The 22,311-nt window shown below is 40.4% G+C and overlaps 1 protein-coding gene across 2 annotated transcripts in view; it reads right to left on the reverse strand.

Annotated features, from left to right (window-relative positions):
* Positions 1-22,311, reverse strand: part of LOC139979554 (E3 ubiquitin-protein ligase HERC2-like) — an 87,158-nt gene that overhangs the window by 41,568 nt on the left and 23,279 nt on the right. The window contains exons 14-33 of one of the 2 annotated variants that reach the window (XM_071990481.1): positions 21,951-22,236; positions 21,100-21,300; positions 20,240-20,468; positions 19,595-19,798; positions 18,852-18,996; positions 17,959-18,149; positions 17,435-17,590; positions 16,620-16,805; positions 14,393-14,575; positions 14,115-14,206; positions 12,764-13,420; positions 11,688-11,895; positions 10,803-10,957; positions 9,346-9,519; positions 7,664-7,791; positions 5,879-6,192; positions 4,939-5,111; positions 3,522-3,714; positions 1,608-1,793; positions 97-284 (exon numbers count right to left, since the gene is read on the reverse strand). In XM_071990481.1, coding sequence (XP_071846582.1) covers positions 97-284; positions 1,608-1,793; positions 3,522-3,714; positions 4,939-5,111; positions 5,879-6,192; positions 7,664-7,791; positions 9,346-9,519; positions 10,803-10,957; positions 11,688-11,895; positions 12,764-13,420; positions 14,115-14,206; positions 14,393-14,575; positions 16,620-16,805; positions 17,435-17,590; positions 17,959-18,149; positions 18,852-18,996; positions 19,595-19,798; positions 20,240-20,468; positions 21,100-21,300; positions 21,951-22,236 — 4,249 coding nt within the window. Of the gene's footprint in view, positions 1-96; positions 285-1,607; positions 1,794-3,521; positions 3,715-4,938; positions 5,112-5,878; positions 6,193-7,663; positions 7,792-9,345; positions 9,520-10,802; positions 10,958-11,687; positions 11,896-12,763; positions 13,421-14,114; positions 14,207-14,392; positions 14,576-16,619; positions 16,806-17,434; positions 17,591-17,958; positions 18,150-18,851; positions 18,997-19,594; positions 19,799-20,239; positions 20,469-21,099; positions 21,301-21,950; positions 22,237-22,311 lie in introns of those variants that run through there. The other variant, XR_011797209.1, reaches the window with a different exon arrangement.

Genomic DNA, 22,311 nt, shown 5'->3' on the forward strand with positions numbered 1-22,311 from the left:
TTTTTCTTCTGGTCACTAGCTTGATAGACAACCTTCATTTCAGCAGTGATTTTCACGACAAAAGGTCAAAGGTCATCTGTAAATTTTCATTCTCACCTGTCGACTGACTGTCTCGGCTCCTATGTCCTCGGCTTTCAGGAAGTCTAGCAGAAGATCGATCCACTGTGCGTTGCTCAGAGCTTTGCACACGGTGGAGTGATTGGCGATGCTACGGACGAAGCCCAGGCAGGCCCACTGGCTGTGCAGTGCTTTGGTGACCAGTTGAGACGGTTTCGACAGATTCTCTGAAACGGTGAAGAAATGAAACGTTAGATTTGATTTTGTGTGTTGGTAGTTCCGCATTGTGTTAGTATAGCTGTAGCAGCTGCAGGCTATCGGTTGAATAAATGAAAAACAACGGAGGCCATCTTGGCAGCGCCTACTGTGTGAATCCTCACGGTACGATATGCAGCCTAGCTGCAGGACGCTGCAGCCCCCCCCCAGCATCCCACTTTTATCACGGTGCCTAATATACAATGGTGCCCGCCATGGAAACCACACGCCCATATAGTTTGTGAGATGGACTATAATGTCAAGTTTCATATCAAATAATGAGGTATGTTTTTGTATATATGTTAATATAACAAAGAGTGTGTGCATTGCAAAATATTGAGAATCACATTAAAGCAGTCAATTTCTCCCTTATTAATCATCATGTGGTAGAAAAATCTAGGGGTCCTAGCTTCATAACTTGACATCGTCTTTTGAGTAAATATGACATAATTCCACTAAAATTGTTGACCCAATGCAAGCAGCGGCTGTCGCAATGAAAGTGATCATATTCAACTGCAAAAGTTAAATTATAGCAATACGCTTCTCAAACACTACTATCATATGGATAAAAGAAAATACCAGTTCTCATTGCATAACACCTTTTCAAATGTTCACAACTTAATATTGGGCAGTGAAAACTTTACATATCCTGGTTTACTCAAGAGTAGTTGGGATCTAAAATATTCCAAGATATCAAAATTTTTACTCTTGCAAGATGAAAATAACATACAAGAATAAAGGAGGAACTTTTCAAGCAGACAGTGTTATTCTACACTCCCATACGTTTTCCGAACTAGAGGGTTGCTGTGCCCAGACTTTCAGTGAGGTGGTACTCTTAACGTAGGGACCTTACTGGCTCCTTACGCATGTGTACTCGTACTCATTGTTTGGGTACTTTAAAATTACTCATTTGTACTCATATACTCTTGTTTAGAACCTTGTACTCATTACAAGGATGATTCCACTAGTACTTATTTATACTCATGCTTGTTGTACTCCTATTACAATGCTGACTGTGTCTACCTGTCTAGGCTTGAGTATGGGCATTAATTTTATTCGTTGTTTTATTCACATTACTGTGACCATTTTTATGTATATTTATATTTTTATGTTCTTTATTGTGGTTTTTAACCCTGTCTTATATCATTTTTTACTTTTATGCTGTTGTTATTACTTTTAGGTTTTCTTAAGTTTGGTAATTTTATATTCCTGGTATTGGTTCTTTTGTACAGTGCTCTTGAGCATGTTTTATTTCATGGTAACAGCACTTTAATATATGGTATTTATTTATATACCTGTGTGGTGTTGTCTGCTACAATGTATCACGGTCCTCAGGAATCCACACAGCACCTGCACCGCATCGGTCTGGATGCCGTCCATCTTCAACGCACAGTTGATGGCCAGAAGCTTCAGCAGTCCCGAACAGCTATCGTCGATCAATTCGTTGAGCGAGGAGTTCTCTAAGATCCGAACCTTCTCACCTGATGAATCAAAGAAAAAGTTTCCCAGGTTCAGAAAGAGGGGGAAACCCCAACTTTTTAATTTCCTCTTAGATGACAAAGACAACAAAGTTTAAATGATAAATATTGCAGGATACTGTCTTGTCAATTTTCCCAGATTGCCTCAAGTCAAGACGTGACAAACCTTTTATCAGTCTGGACATACCTTCTACGAACGAAGAGAGTGGTTGTCTGTGTAAATGTCGACAGTTACCCAACACTCTTTCAAATTTGTGAACCATCTATTTGACCTCAAGAGCAATACCTTTATAACCTATATAACCCTTGCAAAATCTACCTCGAGGCATTTTGACGCAATTTCCCTGTCTTGCTAGAAGTCGGTATCTCTTATTCATGATTTGTCACCATAAAACAAGACAAAACACAAAATGATTCAAAGAAAATCATGACTTATCGAGGATTTCACGCCTAGGATTTCCAGGATTTTATCACTGTTAAAAATATGGAGTCAAAAAATTTGAGGAAAACAAACTTAGAAGAAACACACTGATAACAAAGTGAGCTAACTTCAAGACATCTTCAGTTCCAAATCTGACAAGTCTACCTATAAAAGATTAGGTTTGAAAAGTTCAATAATTTTGTAAGGGTTATAAAATCTCCTTAGACAATCTTGCTTGAAATGAGTTCTGATCCTCCTCTCTCTTTATTAACTCTTATCAGGTTAGAGATTTTTGATCAATTTAACTAATCTTTAACCCTTTCACCTCCCCCGGCCCCACTCCCAGGACACTCAACCCAAAGTGGACCATTTCAGAAAATTACTTTTTTCTCTCTTTATCGGTTCATCTATGACAACTTTCTCTAAAGTACAACCACATTGCAGGTCTTGTAATCTCTTAGCACATCTTAAAGCCATCGCCATAACCCCCCTAAGGACCCATTTTCATCTCAATCGAAAAGTATTCCGATAGAAGACAACTTAGACGTTCCCCAAGCAACGTTTGTGGATTTAAATTATCTCTTTTTTTTCTCTCCCTCTCTCTCTCTCTACCTAAAAGACCCCATTTTCATTTCAACTTGCAATCTCATATTGAAGAGGAAAAAAAAATGCATGACTGAAGTTGAAAACATCATCTGAATATCTTTCTCCATCTCACGCTGTGATTAATCGAAAGTATCCTAGTTTGGCTGTCTTAACCCTCCAATATATCCCGGCAGTCAATCACAGCAGGTTGTCTGTAATATCAACATACATACTTGCATACATACATACAACAACATACATACATACTTACATATATACATACATCAACAAGGCTGATGTTCCTTATACTTAGGCTGTCATCGTTGACACCTAATACAGCTAGAATGTTTGGTTAGCTACCAAACACTGTCTGTAGTTAGAATTTATATCAACCTGCTATATTTCCTTTTTCTTTCTTTCTTTGTAGGAAAAATTAGCTACATTTTCACCTCCATGGCCCTGATGACATCGTCCCATATGCTGTTTTTACCGCTAACACGTACAAAATATCACCAAACTTAAAAAAAAAATCATATCTTTGTGATACAAAATGCTATGAGCTTTATGAATTGTCAACAACTCTGTAACTGGACGACATACATTAATCTTAGAGTGACTCGAACAGGGGACCTTATGATTGGAAGGCACCAGCATTAACCACTGAGCTAACACTCCACTTTTGACCTAAAGATGCCAACAATATCTCGTTAATTCCGATCACACACCTGGATTGATCACACAGTCCTTCTCGTCGTCTATTTGTTCCATGACTGGGGGTGGTCCGGCTAATTTCAGATCATACTTTCCTTCCTTCCCCATCCTGTAGGAGTTGGTGCTACCTGTATCCCACTGGACCCGGATCCAACCGTCCTCTCCCAGCTCGCCTATGACACGCCCTTCACTAGGCGGGGGTCCGTCCTGTGGAAGATGGGGGGCGGGGGTGAATTTCTTCCAAGTTTTAAAGGTAGATGAGGTACATATCAAACTTACCATTAGGTGAATTTAATAATAGTAATAAAATTAAAATTAATTAATTAAAGTAAAAACGATGATGGTCTCATCAATGAGAGTGGGCTGTTAACAATCAAAAGAGCCATCCAGTTAAACTGAACCAGTTAATAATATTGCTATTGGTTTTGTTTCTTGATTTTGCTACTTTGATTATCTGCAGATGTTTATGCTTTACAGAGTTTCTACATTGCACTTGTAATTTGAGCGAAGATGCTACAAATATAAACTGAAACCAGCTACAGTACTTTAAAATTTTTAATATGACTATGACTGTTTCACCTTTAAACATTTAACTGGACGGTAGAACCTCGATTATCCAAACCCATTTATCCCAACGCCCGATTTTCCGAACCAGTCATCCGTTATTAAGAAAAGTCTGGATGCCAAATAGATTATCACCTACTAGCCTACTACAAAAATGTCTGATTGAAATTTGCATCAAGATTGTTACTGCTCTACAAAAGAGTTGTTATTTTCCAATCACACATTCACAACAATATATGTTCATTAGGCTAGCGCTTGTGTGCCTAGCTTGCTGGCTATGGCCTTGTGATACTGGATATGAGCCATTGACACCTTTTTACTCCCCACGAAGATTTATACACCAGTCGAAATTCCAGCTGCGGCCAAATTTTTCCATGATAGTGTGAAAAGCTCACTGTATGAGTAGCAATTACAGATTATACAATCTTCACACTTTCTTACAATGCCGGGATAATTTACTTTGCAGTGGTTGCATCATTTTTAGATTTATTAACTTTCAAGATATCCCCTAATCAGCGGTTGTGACAAGGAAGTTTATGACAAATGAGCTCATTGAATTAAATGTTGATGAATAGGGAACCATTCAAATCGAAATTGCTTCATATTGATTAGAAAAGTACACACACATGCTTTTTTATATTAAAAATTCTGAATACAATCGTCAAAAAATCAATTCATAAACATAGAAAATACTACATACCATCATTTAGAAGGCATAACATCCCACTACATAGGTGTGCCTTACGGTCGGAACTCAGTTAACTGATGAAACTTTGATTATCCGAACTTTTTCGATTATGCGAACTACCTCAGGTCCCGACCAGTTTGGATAATGGGGGTTCTACTGTACTTTAATATTCAACTTACCTGATCTCCCCATTTCCAATCTTGACCTCTCACCACCCTGGTTCCGACCTTCATCAATATTGCGAGTTCTGGTCCGCTGGTCGGCAGAGACACAGGTTGTGGTTTACTCCTGGTCTCTTCGTAGACCGTAGCCACAAAGTCTGTCGTTTCTGAAGGTATTTCTCGGTGGAACTCTATCAAAAGTAAAAACAAATAAAATGAGCTCAAGGTCTTTTTTATGGAGATTGACACAGAACTTAATTGTGTTCGTCATGCACACAGCCAGTGCCAAAACATTTAGAAAGCAAATATGCCACACATTTAAGTGAGGACTCAGTGTGTGAGAATGTATCATATTGTCAGCATTCGTTCATACATTGAGTTAGCCTGAATATGGTCTGACCGATGCCAAGAGAATTAGTTCAATGGTGCTCTTTCATTGCAGTGTTAATACTGACAAGAGGGTAGTCTTACCTGTCAGTCTTAGTGTAGTCTGCACCAGACCAATAACACCCCCCAATTCAACAACTGACTGATGCCCCTAGAAATGTATCATTGGTGCCCTATTATTGCAGTGTTAATACTGGCAGGATGGAAGTCTTACCTGTCAGTCTCAGTATGGTCTGCAACAGACCAACAATGCCACTGTTCAACAACTGATTGATGCCACTAGCTGGTTGTCTGATGCCAGCAGTCCTATCAGTGTCTGACCGATGCCAATAGAATTAGTTCAATGGTGCCCTTGTATTGCAGTGTTAACACTGGCAGGCGGGAAGTCTTACCTGTCAGTCTCAGTATGGTCTACAACAGACCAACAATGCCACTGTTCAACAACTGACTGATGCCACTAGCTGGTTTGTCTGATGCCAGCAGTCCTATCAGTGTCTGACCGACGCCAATAGAATTAGTTCAATGGTGCACTTTTATTGCAGTGTTAACACTGGCAGGCGGGAAGTCTTACCTGTCAGTCTCAGTATGGTCTGCAACAGACCAACAATGCCACTGTTCAACAACTGACTGATGCCACTAGCTGGTTTGTCCGATGCCAGCAGTCCTATCAGTGCCAGTATAAAACGAGCGTGTGGGATGTGTTGCCGTGGCTGGTTGCTAGGTTGCTCCAGCCTGCACTGCTCCGATAAGGCGGTGTCTGCCTCCATGACTAGCTTCCGTAGCATTCCCAGGGCCCATTGGTTGAGCTTGGAGAACCTTGTTTGTAAGACGACTTTATAATATGGAGGGATGTGACCGACATTCGTGAGGCAATTCCACGAAGACCTGAAGCAGTGGAGAAGATGAACATTATGCAAAACGTCTGTGGAGTTTCTAATACAAACAAACACAAACTTTCTGAGAGAAGTAAGAAAGTTAAAAATGGGGAATCTCACAACGTGATAAAATTGCAATTTCTTCTCGTTTCAAAAAAGATTATAATTTTTTTTTTTTTTGAGGTTCGAGGACATCATTAACAGCCCCTCTCCTTCCTTCTTATGGACTGATTTCTTTGCATAATTCAAACAGTCATTCCTCCAGGCAGTTTAATGTGTCAAATCTGCACATCCCCCCTAAAGGTCATCCTATATGTTGCTGCCACCGTCTGTCACCATGCAACTATATTTTAAACTTACCACCTTACAAGTCCCCATTTGTCTAAACGATTAGAGAGAGGCAATTTAGATTTAAATTGCCTTGCCCCCAAGGACATAAGATAATGATCTGGCCAGGACTCAAGTCCACCGACTTATTAACCACTTGACCGATGCTTGTGAAAAACAACCACAATGCGCCTTAAAGTGGACTTGCATTTCAAAATCACATTCCACTTTGCCATCAGGTTCACCTCAGTTAAAAGTGTAAATGGTCTGGATTAACTGTTAAAAAGTATCCTTGTCCAGAATGGTAAGATTGGTTGGTATAATCTTTTCAAAACAAGTTTTTTTTTGCCAAATTAAGACCACATCAGGTCCTGCTTGTAATGTACACAATAATAAAGGTATAATGGTTGGCTGTTTTCACAGTGTTAGTCGCTTATGTACTATTTACACCTAGGTTTATGTATGGAAGCCAAGTATAACGCATAGTAACTGTAGGATTCTGTGAGAGTTAAAAGCCAGTTGTTTTAGGTTTGCTTCAAAATATTCTCTTACAAATGCAGCAGGGGTGTATCTACAGGGTGGAGGGTTGTATCCCCTGCGCCCTTGCCCCTTTTCAACTTCACTTAGGAGTGTTAGCTCAGTGGTTAATGCCGGTGCCTTTCAATCATAAGGTCCCCGGTTCGAGTCACTCCCAGATTAATGTATGTTGTCTAGTCACAGAGAAGTTGACAATTGACAATTCATAATCATGGACATTAAATATGAATGTAAGAGATTGACTTCGGTCAGCTTACAGCTTTGATAAGCCAATGAGGCTTCTTCACGAGTTCCTGCTTGCAGGAGGATCTTAAATACATACATACATACATACAAATACATACATAAAATTACAAAGCAGTAATCAGCACAACCTTACGATTAGATCTAACCATCGACATAATTCATCCTCCAAATACAACGCACAATTGGACGTCTACATTTTTAGACCCCACCCTTCATGGGAGTTGACTTCAACCACCCCGGGGCCACATCCCCTTCATTATTAAATCCTGGCCCTTTGCCACAAATGGTTGCGCCCTGTGAGAGGTCACGCCTAATGTGGGACAATGTGCACTGCCTTGCCGGACCTTCCAGCCAGCCTGTCTGTTAATTACCTCTTTGGTTCCAAGAGTCCCAGCCAACCGGTCAGCATGGCGTATCTAACCGACGACACAAGGTGTTCTTTCCTCAGCTGCGATATTATAGTTTCTACTCCTTCCAATCTACTATCGTACCTCTCCAACTGTCGATACAATTTTGAAACAACAAAGGATGATTATTTACAAGCGGTGGGAACATTCAACATACATTGCAACATAGCGGTAACTCCTTGTAATGTAATGTAACCCAATAAATAATTAAACCGTCACAAAGCTGGCATGTACATAACAGGGTTTTCTGTGCCCGTCCACTGCGATTTGCGATACTGAAGCATGCTTCCCATTTTGCAGTGTACCAGATCCACAGTTTGTCTAATGGTTAGTTGTAACCATAGAGATTTACTAAAAAAAACTGACACGTTTTAAGTTGGCTAACGACATAGATGGGTTTTCACTTGCGATTCTGACACAGCACTAGAGCTGCCGGTGCACAGATAAATTAGCCTAACCAAGTTTAATCCTTGGGTTAGACCTTATGTCTCCCGTAGAGACAGCCATGGGACAGTGTCAAAACTAGGCCACTGACAGGGCTGCAGCCTCCTGTAGGCAAGCTGCGCAGGATGTAATCTTTTGTGCTCCACAGTTTTACACAAAAAGAAAATGCTGGTTTGCAGAGTGAATCACTGTTGCGAGATATTTGGTTCTCACTAGCCGACCAGGTTTTTACAGCTGTTGCAGATTTCATATTGAACACAGCTGAATGACAACTAGACCATGAAAGGCTAAAACAATGGTCTTTAGTAGAATACTTTTCTGCAAAAGCTGCTCATGAAAATCACCTTTTTAGAAATAAGAAATTGAAAATACAGTGTGACTGCTAAAATAACCAAACCCACAATGATAAAATTATTACTCATTAAATTATAAACCATTTTACTAGTATTCCATCTTTAATGTCACCCTCAGAAATTATTATCTATAACAATGACCATTTATTGTGTTAATACAACAGTGCCTCCATGAATAATACAAATAACATGCCCACACCTTACAACAGAGCGCGGTCTATTACTTTTATTGTGTTAATACAACAGTGCCTCCATGAATGATGCAAATAACATGCCCACACCTGACAGTAGAGTGCAGTCCATATTTTTATTGTGTTAATACAACAGTGTTTCCATGAATAATACAAATAACATGCCCACACCTGAAAGTAGAGTGCGGTCCGTATTTTTTATTGTGTTAATACTGCAGTGCCTCCATGAATAATACAAATAACATGCCCACACCAGACAGTAGAGTGCGGTCCGTTCTTTATTGTGTTAATACAACAGTGCCTCCATGAATAATACAAATAACATGCCCACACCTGACAGTAGAGTGCGGTCCGTTCTTTATTGTGTTAATACAACAGTGCCTCCATGAATAATACAAATAACGATGCCCACACCTGACAGTAGAGTGCGGTCCATATTTTTTATTGTGTTAATACAACAGTGCCTCCATGAATAATACAAATAACATGCCCACACCTGACAGTAGAGTGCGGTCCGTTCTTTATTGTGTTAATACAACAGTGCCTCCATGAATAATACAAATAACATGCCCACACCAGACAGTAGAGTGCGGCCCATATTTTTTATTGTGTTAATACAACAGTGCCTCCATGAATAATACAAATAACATGCCCACACCTGACAGTAGAGTGCGGTCCGTATTTCTGCCATGTCGATGCCGGTACCGTGAATAGCAAAGTCCACCACCTGTGACATGAGGGCGGTCTGGGCCGAAGAACCGGTCATACGCTGGCGTAACCATTTGAACTTTCTTGCACTTGTGATGGCACTGACCACTGACCTCCATGAGTCCTGTAAGACGAAAGCGACATTTACTCTGAAGTGAAGAAGGTGATGTTGTGAGCTGAAACTCAAAAACTTCAAAGGAAAGTCAAAACACTCATACACAGACGTACACCAGGGATGTAAGTGCAGCCAAAAAAAAAAAAACCGGAAAACTATTTGGAGAAACCAGGGGAATGCCTTCCTAACACATCCTACTCCTAGCTCTGAATACTTACGCACTATCGTTATGTTAGGCTAGCTCAAAAGTATTAGCGCTAATACATCCTACCCCTAGTTCTGACTACTTACACACTACCGTTATGTTAGGCTAGCTCCAAGTAACGAATACGTCGCAGCGAAATCCGGAAAAAAAAAACAGTTTCACATTTGAAAGCGATCACGAATATCGACTATCATATGCGGATCCCGTAGATTTAGCCGCTCACAAATATCACAAGCGTTAATTCCGAAACTTATGTCGAACACCAGCAGTTACGAATCAACGTGAATTAGGCAAGGTTTTTCAACGACAGAAATGAGCTATGGCGATTTGAAGTTCGCACGTACGCAACGATGTTCACATGGCACACACAATGTTGTACAGTGCAATGCGATGTGTAACAGGAAATGGTATTTTGATTGATCAATGAGTGAAAATTGAAGTTAGCTTGCTGCAACGGGCCAGGCATTTTTGCCGCTTTGTGTCTTTGATATTTGTACAATTTTGTGGAACTTTATTGGAATTTATAAAAAAAAACGTATTTCCGTAAAAATACGGAAGACTTACATCCCTGGTACACATATGAAAAGAACAGTCATAAACATAATAGTTTGGCAAAATGCAAACTGTATCAGTGGTAAGTTGCTACACAACCACACATTCGAGAATTTGTTATCAATATTTATATTTTTGTTCCAGGGAGTCTCCTACTTTGTTAAGTCTTTTTAAGACTTTGTAGGAGACTTCCTTTCCCATTGTACGCAATTGGCGATGAAACAAAATATAATGAATATATCATATATGGTTAATATAATAGTAAAAGTGGTTTGTGGTTTATGAAAAGATATATAAACTTTATCTCAATACCAAAGAGAAATATTTACTTCTTCAAGTCTAGTACAAACTATAAACCTACCTACCGATGACTAATAAATGATTCATTCTAGTATGCAGAGCAAAGTGAGACATACGTGTCAGAAGAAAGGGCACAGTGCACGCTACCTTTTCACAACTGCAGGATGCCTTACCTATACCACAAACCAGGATTTTGTTGTGTCAAGTTCACATTTTGATCAAACACCTTTCTCACCTTGTGTCTGGATTTTTTCTCTTCTTTGCTGTCCTGTTTCTTAGACACTTCTTTGGTTTCTTCGTCGGACAGAACGGTAGTTGAACCATCTGGCGATTCTTTGACTTTCAATCTCTCATCTTTGCCCTCGTCCTCCTCACTGTTTGCAACCGCTCCTACCAGAAGAGACGAGGCAAAAAACCAAACGTTGGTTCGTTAACTTTTTGCAGATGATAGAATACTGCTTCTCTTGTGCTTTTTACGGCTTATTTCTTGTTGTTTTCTATGTTAATCACGTTTCTACCAAAATATAGAAAATTAATCAGCTAGATTGTAACTTGTACCAGTGACCTTAGGGTTGCAAAACCGTCCACCCTTACCAACTGATCTGTTGTCAGGTTACAAAAATTATAATTGAGAAACTTATCTCGAAAACTGCTTTTGCCTCATCAGATAAATATTTAGGTTGAGTATGAGACTAAAGTTAAGCATAAATGGGCCTGTTAAGTGTTCAATATTGTCAGCTCAAAATGTGCTACTGCAAACTATGAAGATAATGATCACAAATGAAACTAGCAGACTCTTATCTCAAACACGAATGGAGAGACCCATAGCATGGCTGGTTGGTTGGGTGGGGGTGGGGGGTGGGGGGTGGTAGGGGATAGGGGTTAGGAATTGGGGGTTGGGGCAGTGCAGGGTGGGGTGGGGTGGAATGGGTTGGGGATGGGTTGCTTCATGCTTACCAAACACACAAAGGGAGAGACCCATAGCACCGCTGGTTTTTGGATGAGACAGACATTTTATCATGGTGGTTGTTGTTGCTCTTCTGGTTGGAGGGGGGTAGGGGATAGGAATGGGGGTTGGGGCAGTGTGGGGTGGAATGGAGATGGATTGCTTCATGCTTACCAAGAGCAGCTGCTGCCTCTGTTCTGCTCGTCTGTATCATCTGGTGGACGGCATTCTTCCAGCGAGGTGGGGTGTTCAGTATCTTGAGTCTCTTGAGAGCCTGGACTTCATTACCGATGGCCGGACGTAATTCTCTGAATAGAAACTGGCATCTCTCCACGATGGGTGCGCATAGTTCTTCATACTGGACGTTTCGCTCTTGATGGGTCTAGTTGGCACAAAACAACCAGAAAAAAAAGAAAGACAGATTTAGGGTTATGTCATCATGGTTCTTTGCACCACTCTGACATTTACCACAATTGTACCACTATCTGGATCCATCAAGCGAATAAATTAGTGGGTAAAGATTTACATTAGCAGTTTTGAAGTTTGTTTACAGAGATAATATCCAAGGTTATACAAATGACGCTCTGCAATACAAATCTTCCATTTAATGAATCATTTTGTTTTTGGCCAAATTGTGCACAACTATGCTAAGCTAAATAACTCAAATTACTCCAGGATTGGTGTATTCTGATGCCATCTTAGTTCACTTCCAACCAGATCATATTTTTGTGATTGATTGCTCTGTGGAATCTGTGCAAGACTCACTCGATCCTACTGATCAGGGTGGCACAAGCAGGAGTTGGGGGAGAGGGAGGGGGGGGGACACAAATCCTACCACCCTATTATCACACTCAGACTGCAATGTAAGGATATAACCTATAGAAAATGCATTTTCAATAAGCAAAAGGAAGCACCTTATGCATTTCCTATGAAGTTTCCTAGCGGGGTGTGGGATACTTGGGTGGGCTTAAACTATGAATTAACAACTTTTCAGTGTGGCAATCATGAGATGCTGTGAGCACGATACTGGTGACGAATAATCAACAAATAATTTAAATGCTTCGCTACCTTTCCTCTCTCCGGATTCAAACCCATTTTATCCTATAGAAATCAAGACCCATAAAATACATTGATATTCAAACCATGAATCTTGTACTCATTAGCATAATTCTTGGCAGGTCAAAGGGATAGTGAAAACCATTTCTCCCACACAGACAAACTTATGTTACACAGATCGTCTCCAAACTCACCTTCATCAGATGTCTGCGGGTCTGGTACACCACTCTGCAGATTTCCGACAACGACTTTGGAATGTAGTGCTTGTGGTGATGAAGCAGTGAGCCCTCTCCCTGTCCTTGATGTTCCACTAAGGCCAAGGCGACGTGGCCGAGATCGTGGTGCTTCAATATGCAGGCCACTAAAAGCCGAACCGTCTCTTCCACCGGGTGCATGGGTGCAAACTCGATCGGCAGGACAAAGTGGCGACTGCGACAGTAACGTTCGCAGATGTCTAGGAACGCCTTGACCTTGGAATCCTGCAGCCTTCCTTCGGCCAGACCTTGGAGGAACGGTTTGGCGGCGTCCCACGGGGGGTTCATCCTCGTGTGCGACTTCTCCTTATCGCCGTTCTTGGGCTTGTCCTGCTCCGAGTCGCTGTGGATCTCTGCCATCTGTTTGTGCTCCTCCCGGTCGGGGGTGAGAGTGGGTCTCCGCCCTAACTGTAGACCCCCGCTGAACAGCTGCGACGTCAGCCACTGCTGAGTCTCCACTTCAGGCGGCGAGAGCGGCGAACTCCGTGCCTGGTGACTGGAGTGAAGGCCGATCAGGAGACCCAGGGCTCGTTCCGCGTCCATCAGAGGAAACACTGCTGCCGAGGCTTCGCTGATTGACAAGGAATCTTGTTCAGGCTGAGGGGGGAGGATACAAGTGAAATATCAATGTAACTTCTACCCGTGGAGGGGTAACATACATTATTGTAATGTGATGAATTTCTACTTATAATTTCTAATTATACAAACACACATACATATGTTTATATTGTATATATACATTTATGAATATATGTATATATATATATATTTTTACAATTGTATCTATAAATGTATATGTTGATATAATATATATATATATATATATATAGAAGCTCTCGCATCTCACGGCCGGGGGTCCAGGGGCCCGCTTAAGGTAAATAACAGAAAAAGGTGACGTTATTATCATGTTTTACGGCAAGGGAAAGATAAATTTGTTACTTTTGTTGTATTTCACAAGCATTTTACTATTTTTTTGTGCCGGCCAGTGGACTGTTTATTCACTTCCAATGCTGGCCGACAGGCGTGAGTGGCGGTTACCACCGGCCGCCGCCAGCCGGCGTGGCTATAACCCTGTATATATATATATATATATATATATGTATTTGTCTTTTTCACCTTATTTGTCTTTTTCATCTTATATAACACAGACAAGCTACATTGTCTGCACTATCTTTAACTTCTCTCCGACTCTATGAGAGATTGTGATAGTGACTTCTAAAGCTGGTAATAATTTTCATACTTTTTAGAGCTAAAGCATAAAAACTGTTTGAAAGTGCAAGTGTTCTTTTACCTCAACACACAGCCCGACACACATTGCTTCCATGGCAGCTAAAGCGTCTGCTGAATGCTCTTTGGCATGGAAAGCTTCGGTTGCATCTCGTCCTGTTGAGAGAAGGACGAGGGTCAAGAAAACGTGATATGTTACGTTTGATACGGATAGGTCCCTGGTCGTGAATGTGTCTGAGATACACACATTACCACTTGGCCACAAAATGTCTCCAAGTTAAACACTCTATCATCAGCGATTAATAAACAGTCAAATCAGAATGTAGATCACCGATAACTCACCAGCATATGCTCTCAGAGTGTCAACACCACACGGGGCACTTGCCATAAATGTCTCCAGGTTATAGACTTTACCGTCAATGATAACCCACATGCCGTCATCTTTGTTGTGGTTGTCAATGTCTGCTTTGCTGATGATCGGGTACTCGGAATACTCTGATAGGGACCTTACGCTGGGTGTTTTACCTGTAGCGAGGAAAACACAAAATCAACAGTCACAGGTGCCAACAACAAAGCATAGTGCAAACACATGTTAGACTAAAAATATTGTAACCAATACACCATAAATATTATCTGCTAATCCTGACCATGCTATCTTACCATGTAACATATATATCACTTGTTAATACCAACCATGCTATGTCACACTTTACCATCTTGATTACATGATAGTCCTGGCCATGTACCATATGTTAGGTTACCATGCCCCATATTCAATATCTGTTAACCCTGGCCACTTACCAAAGATTAACTGTTTATCTTACATAACCCTGGCAATGTACCATAGATTCACTATTGTACCATTTATATTACCTGCTCATTCTGGCCATGTACCATAGATTTACAGTGTACCATATCCATTACCTGCTAATCCTGGCCATGTACCATACATTTACCATGTACCTGATATATTACCTGTTATCGCTGGCCATGTACCATACAGTTACCGTGTACCGGATATATTACCTGTTCATTCATACTTAGTAAAGATTCCTAAATCCTATTGGTCCATTCAGGTCAGCTGACCGTGGTTAATCCTGTGAGTAACGCACGGTAAAATTACGGGGCATCACTTTAAATAAATCTTTGGTTATATGTAACCAAAAATGTTTTGTTTTATGATTTTTCCCCACACAAATGGTAGTGTATGAATGAACGGGGTTAATCAACGGTCTAGCGTGCGTTACTCACATGATTAATGCACTCCGGGTGTTAATGTTATCGCTGGATGCACTCGGGCTCCGCCCTCGTGCATCGCTTGCATTTTTCCCCGATCGTGCATTAATCCTGTGAGTAACGCACGATAGACCGTTGATTAACCCCTTATTAACCCTGGCCATGTACCATACATTTACCGTGTACCGGATATATTACCTGTAAACCCTGGCCATGTACCATAGATTTACCCTGTGAATGATATATTACCTGTTAATCCTGGCCATGTACCATAGATTTATGATATATTACCTGTTAATCCTGGCCATGTACCAGAGATTTACCCTGTGAATGATATATTACCTGTTAATCCTGGCCATGTACCAGAGATTTACCCTGTGAATGATATATTACCTGTTAATCCTGGCCATGTACCATAGATTTACTGTGTGAATGATATATTACCTGTTAATCCTGGCCATGTACCATAGATTTATGATATATTACCTGTTAATCCTGGCCATGTACCATAGATTTACCCTGTGAATGATATATTACCTGCTAACCCTGGCCATGTACCATAGATTTATGATATATTACCTGCTAACCCTGGCCATGTACCATAGATTTATGATATATTACCTGTTAATCCTGGCCATGTATCATAGATTTACCGTGTACCTGATATATTACTTATTAACCCTGGCCATGTACAATAGATTTATGATATATTAACTGTTAATCCTGGCCATGTACCATAGATTTATGATATATTACCTGTTAATCCTGGCCATGTACCTGAGATTTACCCTGTGAATGATATATTACCTGTTAATCCTGGCCATGTACCAGAGATTTACCCTGTGAATGATATATTACCTGTTAATCCTGGCCATGTACCATAGATTTACTGTGAATGATATATTACCTGCTAATCCTGGCCATGTACCATACATTTACCGTGTACCGGATATATTACCTGTAAACCCTGGCCATGTACCAGAGATTTACCCTGTGAATGATATATTACCTGCTAACCCTGGCCGTGTACCATAGATTTACGGTGTACCTTATATATTACCTATTAATCCTGGCCATGCACCATAGATTTACCATGTACCTGATATATTACTTGTTAACCATATATAACTTGTTAACCCGGGCCATGTACCATAGATTTCTAGTGTACCATATCCATTACCTGTTAATCCTGGCCATGTACCATAGATTTACTGTGTGAATGATATATTACCTGTTAATCCTGGCCATGTACCATAGGTTTACTGTGTGAATGATATATTACCTGTTAATCCTGGCCATGTACCATAGATTTACTGTGTGAATGATATATTACCTGCTAATCCCGGCCATGCCAGGTCATCTCTTTCGTCTCTTTCCAGCTTGGGTGTTTGACGATTGAACGAGTCCAAGACATCAATCAGTCCAGCCAGCGTAAGGACAGCGTTTGACTTCAACATGACACCGGGACACTTTATCTGTAGTAGCACCATAGAAGTCACCAACTCTGGTAATAAAACTCCTGCATTGAGATTACAAAAGCAAAAAAAATTAAAACATCTCCAAGTAGCACCATAGAAGTCACCAGCTCTGGTAATAAAACTCCTGCATTGAAATTACAAAAGCAAAAATAATTCAAACATCTCCAAGTCTAGTAGCACCATAGAAGTCACCAACTCTGGTAATAAAACTCCTGCATTGAAATTACAAATGCAAATATAATTAAAATATCTCCAAGTCTGCTTGCTATGTAGCTCCTCCATGTCAGACTTAAGGCACGAGGTATGCCAATTTCTTGTACCAGTGGAGAGTAAATTCAGAACAGATTACCCAATAGTAAACCCAATGTAAACACTAGTACATGTTACTGTATCAACACAGACTATCAATCAAAGTCATTTTTTTTTATTATCTATATATCTCTAATGTCATTTTTTATATTCATCTATCTCTTTGCAACGGAAAACTATATGAACTCGGCCCTGAATAGCAGCTGCATCTTTGATTTCTAACTGACCCTCAAAGTTGCACAAAAACAAGAAAGAACAACAGTGATGGGGTGACAGAGGTGGGGGGTGGGGAAGGGGAGGGGGACTGCTTGACATTGTAATATAAGTATTTGAGAGACATGAAAAATATTGTTCTCATTACCTGACAAGTCAGTGGCAATTAACTCTGACACAGATCCAAAGCACTGAGGGGTCTGGGTAACGAGGTTGGTGGCCTCGCTAAGTATGTTTCGCACGTGAGTGCTGAGCATCGAAACATATTTGCATAGCAACGACCCGACCCCTAACATCTCTGCATCTGCAAATGGTAGTAAGGTAAGTCGGTTTATTCCATTATAAAGAATTTCAATCCATTTTTTTTCTTTTCTGAGTTTAATATCACTTTTAAGAATGAAACAAAATATTTGAAAGGAGAAACTGAGGAGTGAAATGATAAACAAAGTATAAATTAAGTAAAAAGCACTTTAAACTGATGAGAATTTATTTACTGAGTGTAGATGAATTCATTAATTAATGGATGAATGGGTAGACGGATGAAGAGATGAATGAATGAATGGATGAATGAATGGATGAAAGGATGCATGAATGCATGGATGGATGAATGCCTGTACAGATGGATTCATGAATCGATAATTCAATGAATGAACAAATGAATGAATATTTTACCAATTTCTTGACTGACTGCTTTCAGATCCTCTTGCTGGAACGGATATAGACTTCTGACCAAGAGTCTCTGAAACTTGAGCAGCAGTTCAAGAGAAGTTGACCTCTCCTTGAGGTCATTGAATATAGATTCTTCTTTGGTAAACTCGGTGGTAAACTCTTGTAATTTGGACAAGGTGACTGTTGACGCATTTCTGGAATAATCGAGGACGTTTCAATTAATACTATATTATGCCAAAAGTGGCATATGAATATCAATTCTGGACAATATTATAAACATTATATACCATGCGAAGTATAATCCATCAAATATGACTAGAGGATATTCAGAATATAAAGAGGTAAATTCAGGGAGAATTAGAAACAGCTCCTTACAGTTCCAGAACATTAGTCCACTGCTCTTGAGGCCAATTAGCTAAAAACAAAACTAGTATTTCAAAGAAAACTCCACAGTATTTCTGTCTGGTTCAACAGTGGTCTAAGCAGCTAGCCATGAGCCTAATGAATTAACTAGAACCATGCTATTATGTTGCAGTCCTCAACCCTGAACTTGTACTCAAGTACATTTTTGTGTACCCGTAAGATGGTTCTGTACCCATACTTGATCTCAGGGATACAAACAGTACTCAGATTTCCCACTCTGAGGAAATGAAATCCAGTGCTCACACTAGTGGCTTTATTGTTTCTAAATGACTATAAGATCCAAAGGCTTTACGTTCCTAAACAGAAATTCTTACTGATGCGCCCTCTCGTATGACTTGTGTACACACTACATCCCCGAATCTGAGCAGACTGTTTACATTCAGCACATGCATGCAATATCCCTTAAATGTAAATTCCTGGTCCCTCCAAAAAAGTCCTTATCTCTAATCTTCTGACTACACCACTGGTATTACCTTAATAGTTGTTGTACTAGTTGAAGCAATGGTATACTGGTAGTGATCTCCTGTGAAGCTGGTTGTAGCTTCTTCTTCCTCTTCTTCACCGTGCTGAGACTTCTCCGTCCATCTGCTCGGGAGTCTCTATCTTCCTCTGATGGCGCTATAACCAAAAGAGATACAGATTTTAAAAACATTATATACGTATATGATGTTATCTGTAGGGATTTAGGAAGACATCCCTTCATCATGTTGCTGTGAATACTACACCCCTCTATAAAGGTGCAAATTGACGTACAGAGCTGTTTGTACAGTGCATGTAGAAATGTAAGCTGTACAGAGCAACTCTTTCAGTGCACGAAAGAAGGTTACACTAGTTGGAGCTGCTGTACTGCTGCATAAGCCAAAACTTGAAAAGGCAATAAAATATTGCCAGTGTGTGTTATTACTACTCCTAACAGTACCCTAACATTTGAAAAAAAGTTGCTCGGAACTTGTAAAAAGTTAGGACCATGTTGCTAGGCAATATTAATTTCAATTTTTTTCAATTTAAATTTATTTCTCATATGTTTGTACAAGACTAAAACAAAAATAACATTACAGTAGGAAGGTTAACATATGAAGGACATTAGACAAACAGCAAGGCTGTTATCTCAGCTGGTGACCAAGTCCCCACCATTTCTTTCGTTCCAATGGTGTTTTTTTTTTGTACAGGTAGTTAGATGAAGCATCGCAACATGTAAATATCAAACGTATCTTACTTCTCTCTCCGTGTTCTTCGTCTTCCCCCATATCATCTTCTCCCGGGTCCGCAACCTCTTTCTCCCGCTGGCTGTCCATTTCCCTTATCTCCGACCAAATGGCTGCATGGAGGGCAGACTGAAGACCTCCATCTGCCATCAAACTCCCGACCAGGAGGTCCATCATGAAGCGGTGACCCGGGGTCATTGAAACGTCATCAGTACCTGCAGGAAAATATGAGAGATTGAGCTTTCAATAATATCAGGTATATTTCTTCTCCTGACCAAATACAATGAGATAGACCAATAGTTACAGCTTACACTGATCGAGGAGGGCATAAAAAAAAACTAACTTTTGTAATAGAAAAAATTCTCAAACACAAATATAATAGCTCAAGTCAATAGGAAAAATAAAGTAACTTTTTCATTTTAATAATATAATCACATGAATATAATTTCTGCACTTAAAGGGAAGATTCTCCATAACAACAAAATACCCTTCACATACTGTATCAAAAATATATATATACAAAAACAAACAAAAAACGAAAAAAAAACTCTGAATTGTTTCAATTCAATATATGAGCCTTTAAGATGAAATTTCCCATTATAATAGATGAAATTCAAACTCATTATATATTAATTATCTTCCCCAAAACTTCTTACCAGCACTCGGCAACAAGCCCGACAGAGCGCGTGCCCTCTCCTCGGCTGTTGGAAGTAGCAACGACCACCCCGTCTGTAGCGCTGACTGAGCCGCCATTTGGACAGACGGCACCACCCCGGCATTGCTGGCTAGATCAACGATCCTCTGCTTGAGGTTGGATAAGAGTGGACTGGTGCAATCTAAGCCCAGCTTTGTGGGATCTTCACCCTGACATATGGCTGCATGAAGCTATGAAAAGAGAGGTAGAGGACAAAGAAAGGATTCAAGAGAATCTTAAAATTTTAATTCATAGGTTTTCTTCTTCACCAGGATTATACAGCTCCATGAAGGTATACGAAAGGTGATTTTGAAAAGCAGCATTGATTACATTGTTAGTTATCCGACATATGTTCAGAACAGTTGGAAGAGGTTGCAGATTCAAAACCATCACACCTTCCCACCTTATAATTTAAACATCTAGTGATGCCTGATTAATCCATTGTTCCTCCCACCTGCCCTACACCCCCCCCCTCTCCACTCTCACTCAACACTTCACCCTAACTTCTCTCCTGTGCATCATTCAATATAACACACCACCTCATCTGCTACTGCCTGTTTTTAGGTGTTTGCTTCTCTCAATGTTTGTCCCCCTACCTAGCACCCTCTCTTTGTTATTTCTCTCCTGAGTTTAACCTCTGTCAAAGAATCATCATCTCACTGTGATTCATCACAATTTCCACTGTTCTCTCTCTTCCAGTATCCAATATTGTGTTTACTTTTCCTAGATGAACCTTTCTGTAACGTTTGCCAGTTTGCCTCAAGAACAGTAAAACCTTCTTGGATCTAAACATCAGACCCTTCACCTTTAATGCATTTTTACCTGTAACCGTAGTAAGTTCAACCCCGCCACTGCCATGCATTCTTTCTCCTGCGGAGGCGGCCAATCTTTGGATTGTTCCAGACCGTCACAGACTCTCTGGAGGAGTTGATCCAGCCTCTCAAATGTCGGTCTGACCACGTGGACGCTGAACGGCACTCTCAGACCCACAGACCAGTTGGCACTGGATGTCCAAACAAAGCTCTGAAAAACAGAAGCAAAGAGTCAATTCATTTAATTGTAAATACATAAATACAGTAATTATGAGCATCCTCTAGATAAAAGAAAATGAAAAGGGTCATTTGACTACAAAAGACACAAATTTTGAAGAGAGAAGCCCTAAAAAGGGCCATCTCGCAAGTTACCAAAACAAACTCAACAATATCACCCTGCTGCCTCTTTTTTTCAGAATAATTTCAATTGTATATAAACCAAAATTTGTATCAAACTACATAGCACTGGACTACTTGCATGTTCATTGTGCAAACCACAGAAGCCATGTGGAAAACACCTTTGCACCCAAAAGTACTGGGCGTGTAGGCAAATCAGTAAACCCAACGAACAACGGCACAGCCTTCTCACAGAGAATCAAACAAATGTTTGAAGACCTCTTTAAAGGCATCCTAGGGGCTTGGAAATCAGTGTTGTCATTTTCTTTCTCCAGTATAGCAACAACAAAAATTAATTTGTCCCCGAATAAACACTGACTGGAATCACGTCCAACTTAGCTATGCAAACTTTTGATTGTATTTCTTTGATGAATCTCTCATGGGTGCAACTCAAAATTGAGTCATCTGCTAGAAAAGGATGGCACACTTTCTCTGTCCCGGACCAGCCTGTTCCTCGTTCCTCACCTGTGCAGTACCGCAAGCTACCCCACAGAAGGACTTTCCCTCCAACTGCGTCACCATGACGGGCTCAGGTTTTCCCTCCTTCCCCACATCCTCTCCCAACCCGAGCTGTCTCTGGTCGTTGCGTCCCCAGCAGTACACCTCTCCCAGATCGGTGAGAACGATGACGTGACTGTTGGCGGCATAGAGGTCCACCACCATCTTCCCCTGGAGTGTTTTTTCCAACATCTTCGGATGCCTCTGATGTTCTTCGTTACCGTGGCCTAATCGATGGTTATCTCCTTTACCCCTGGAAAAAATTAATAGCAAGTATATTAAATACTGAGATATCTATGAATATACCCCTGTAAAAGAATTAATCATT

This window comes from Apostichopus japonicus, chromosome 14 (genome assembly GCF_037975245.1).
Source record: "Apostichopus japonicus isolate 1M-3 chromosome 14, ASM3797524v1, whole genome shotgun sequence".
NCBI classification, from domain to species: Eukaryota; Metazoa; Echinodermata; class Holothuroidea; order Aspidochirotida; family Stichopodidae; genus Apostichopus; species Apostichopus japonicus.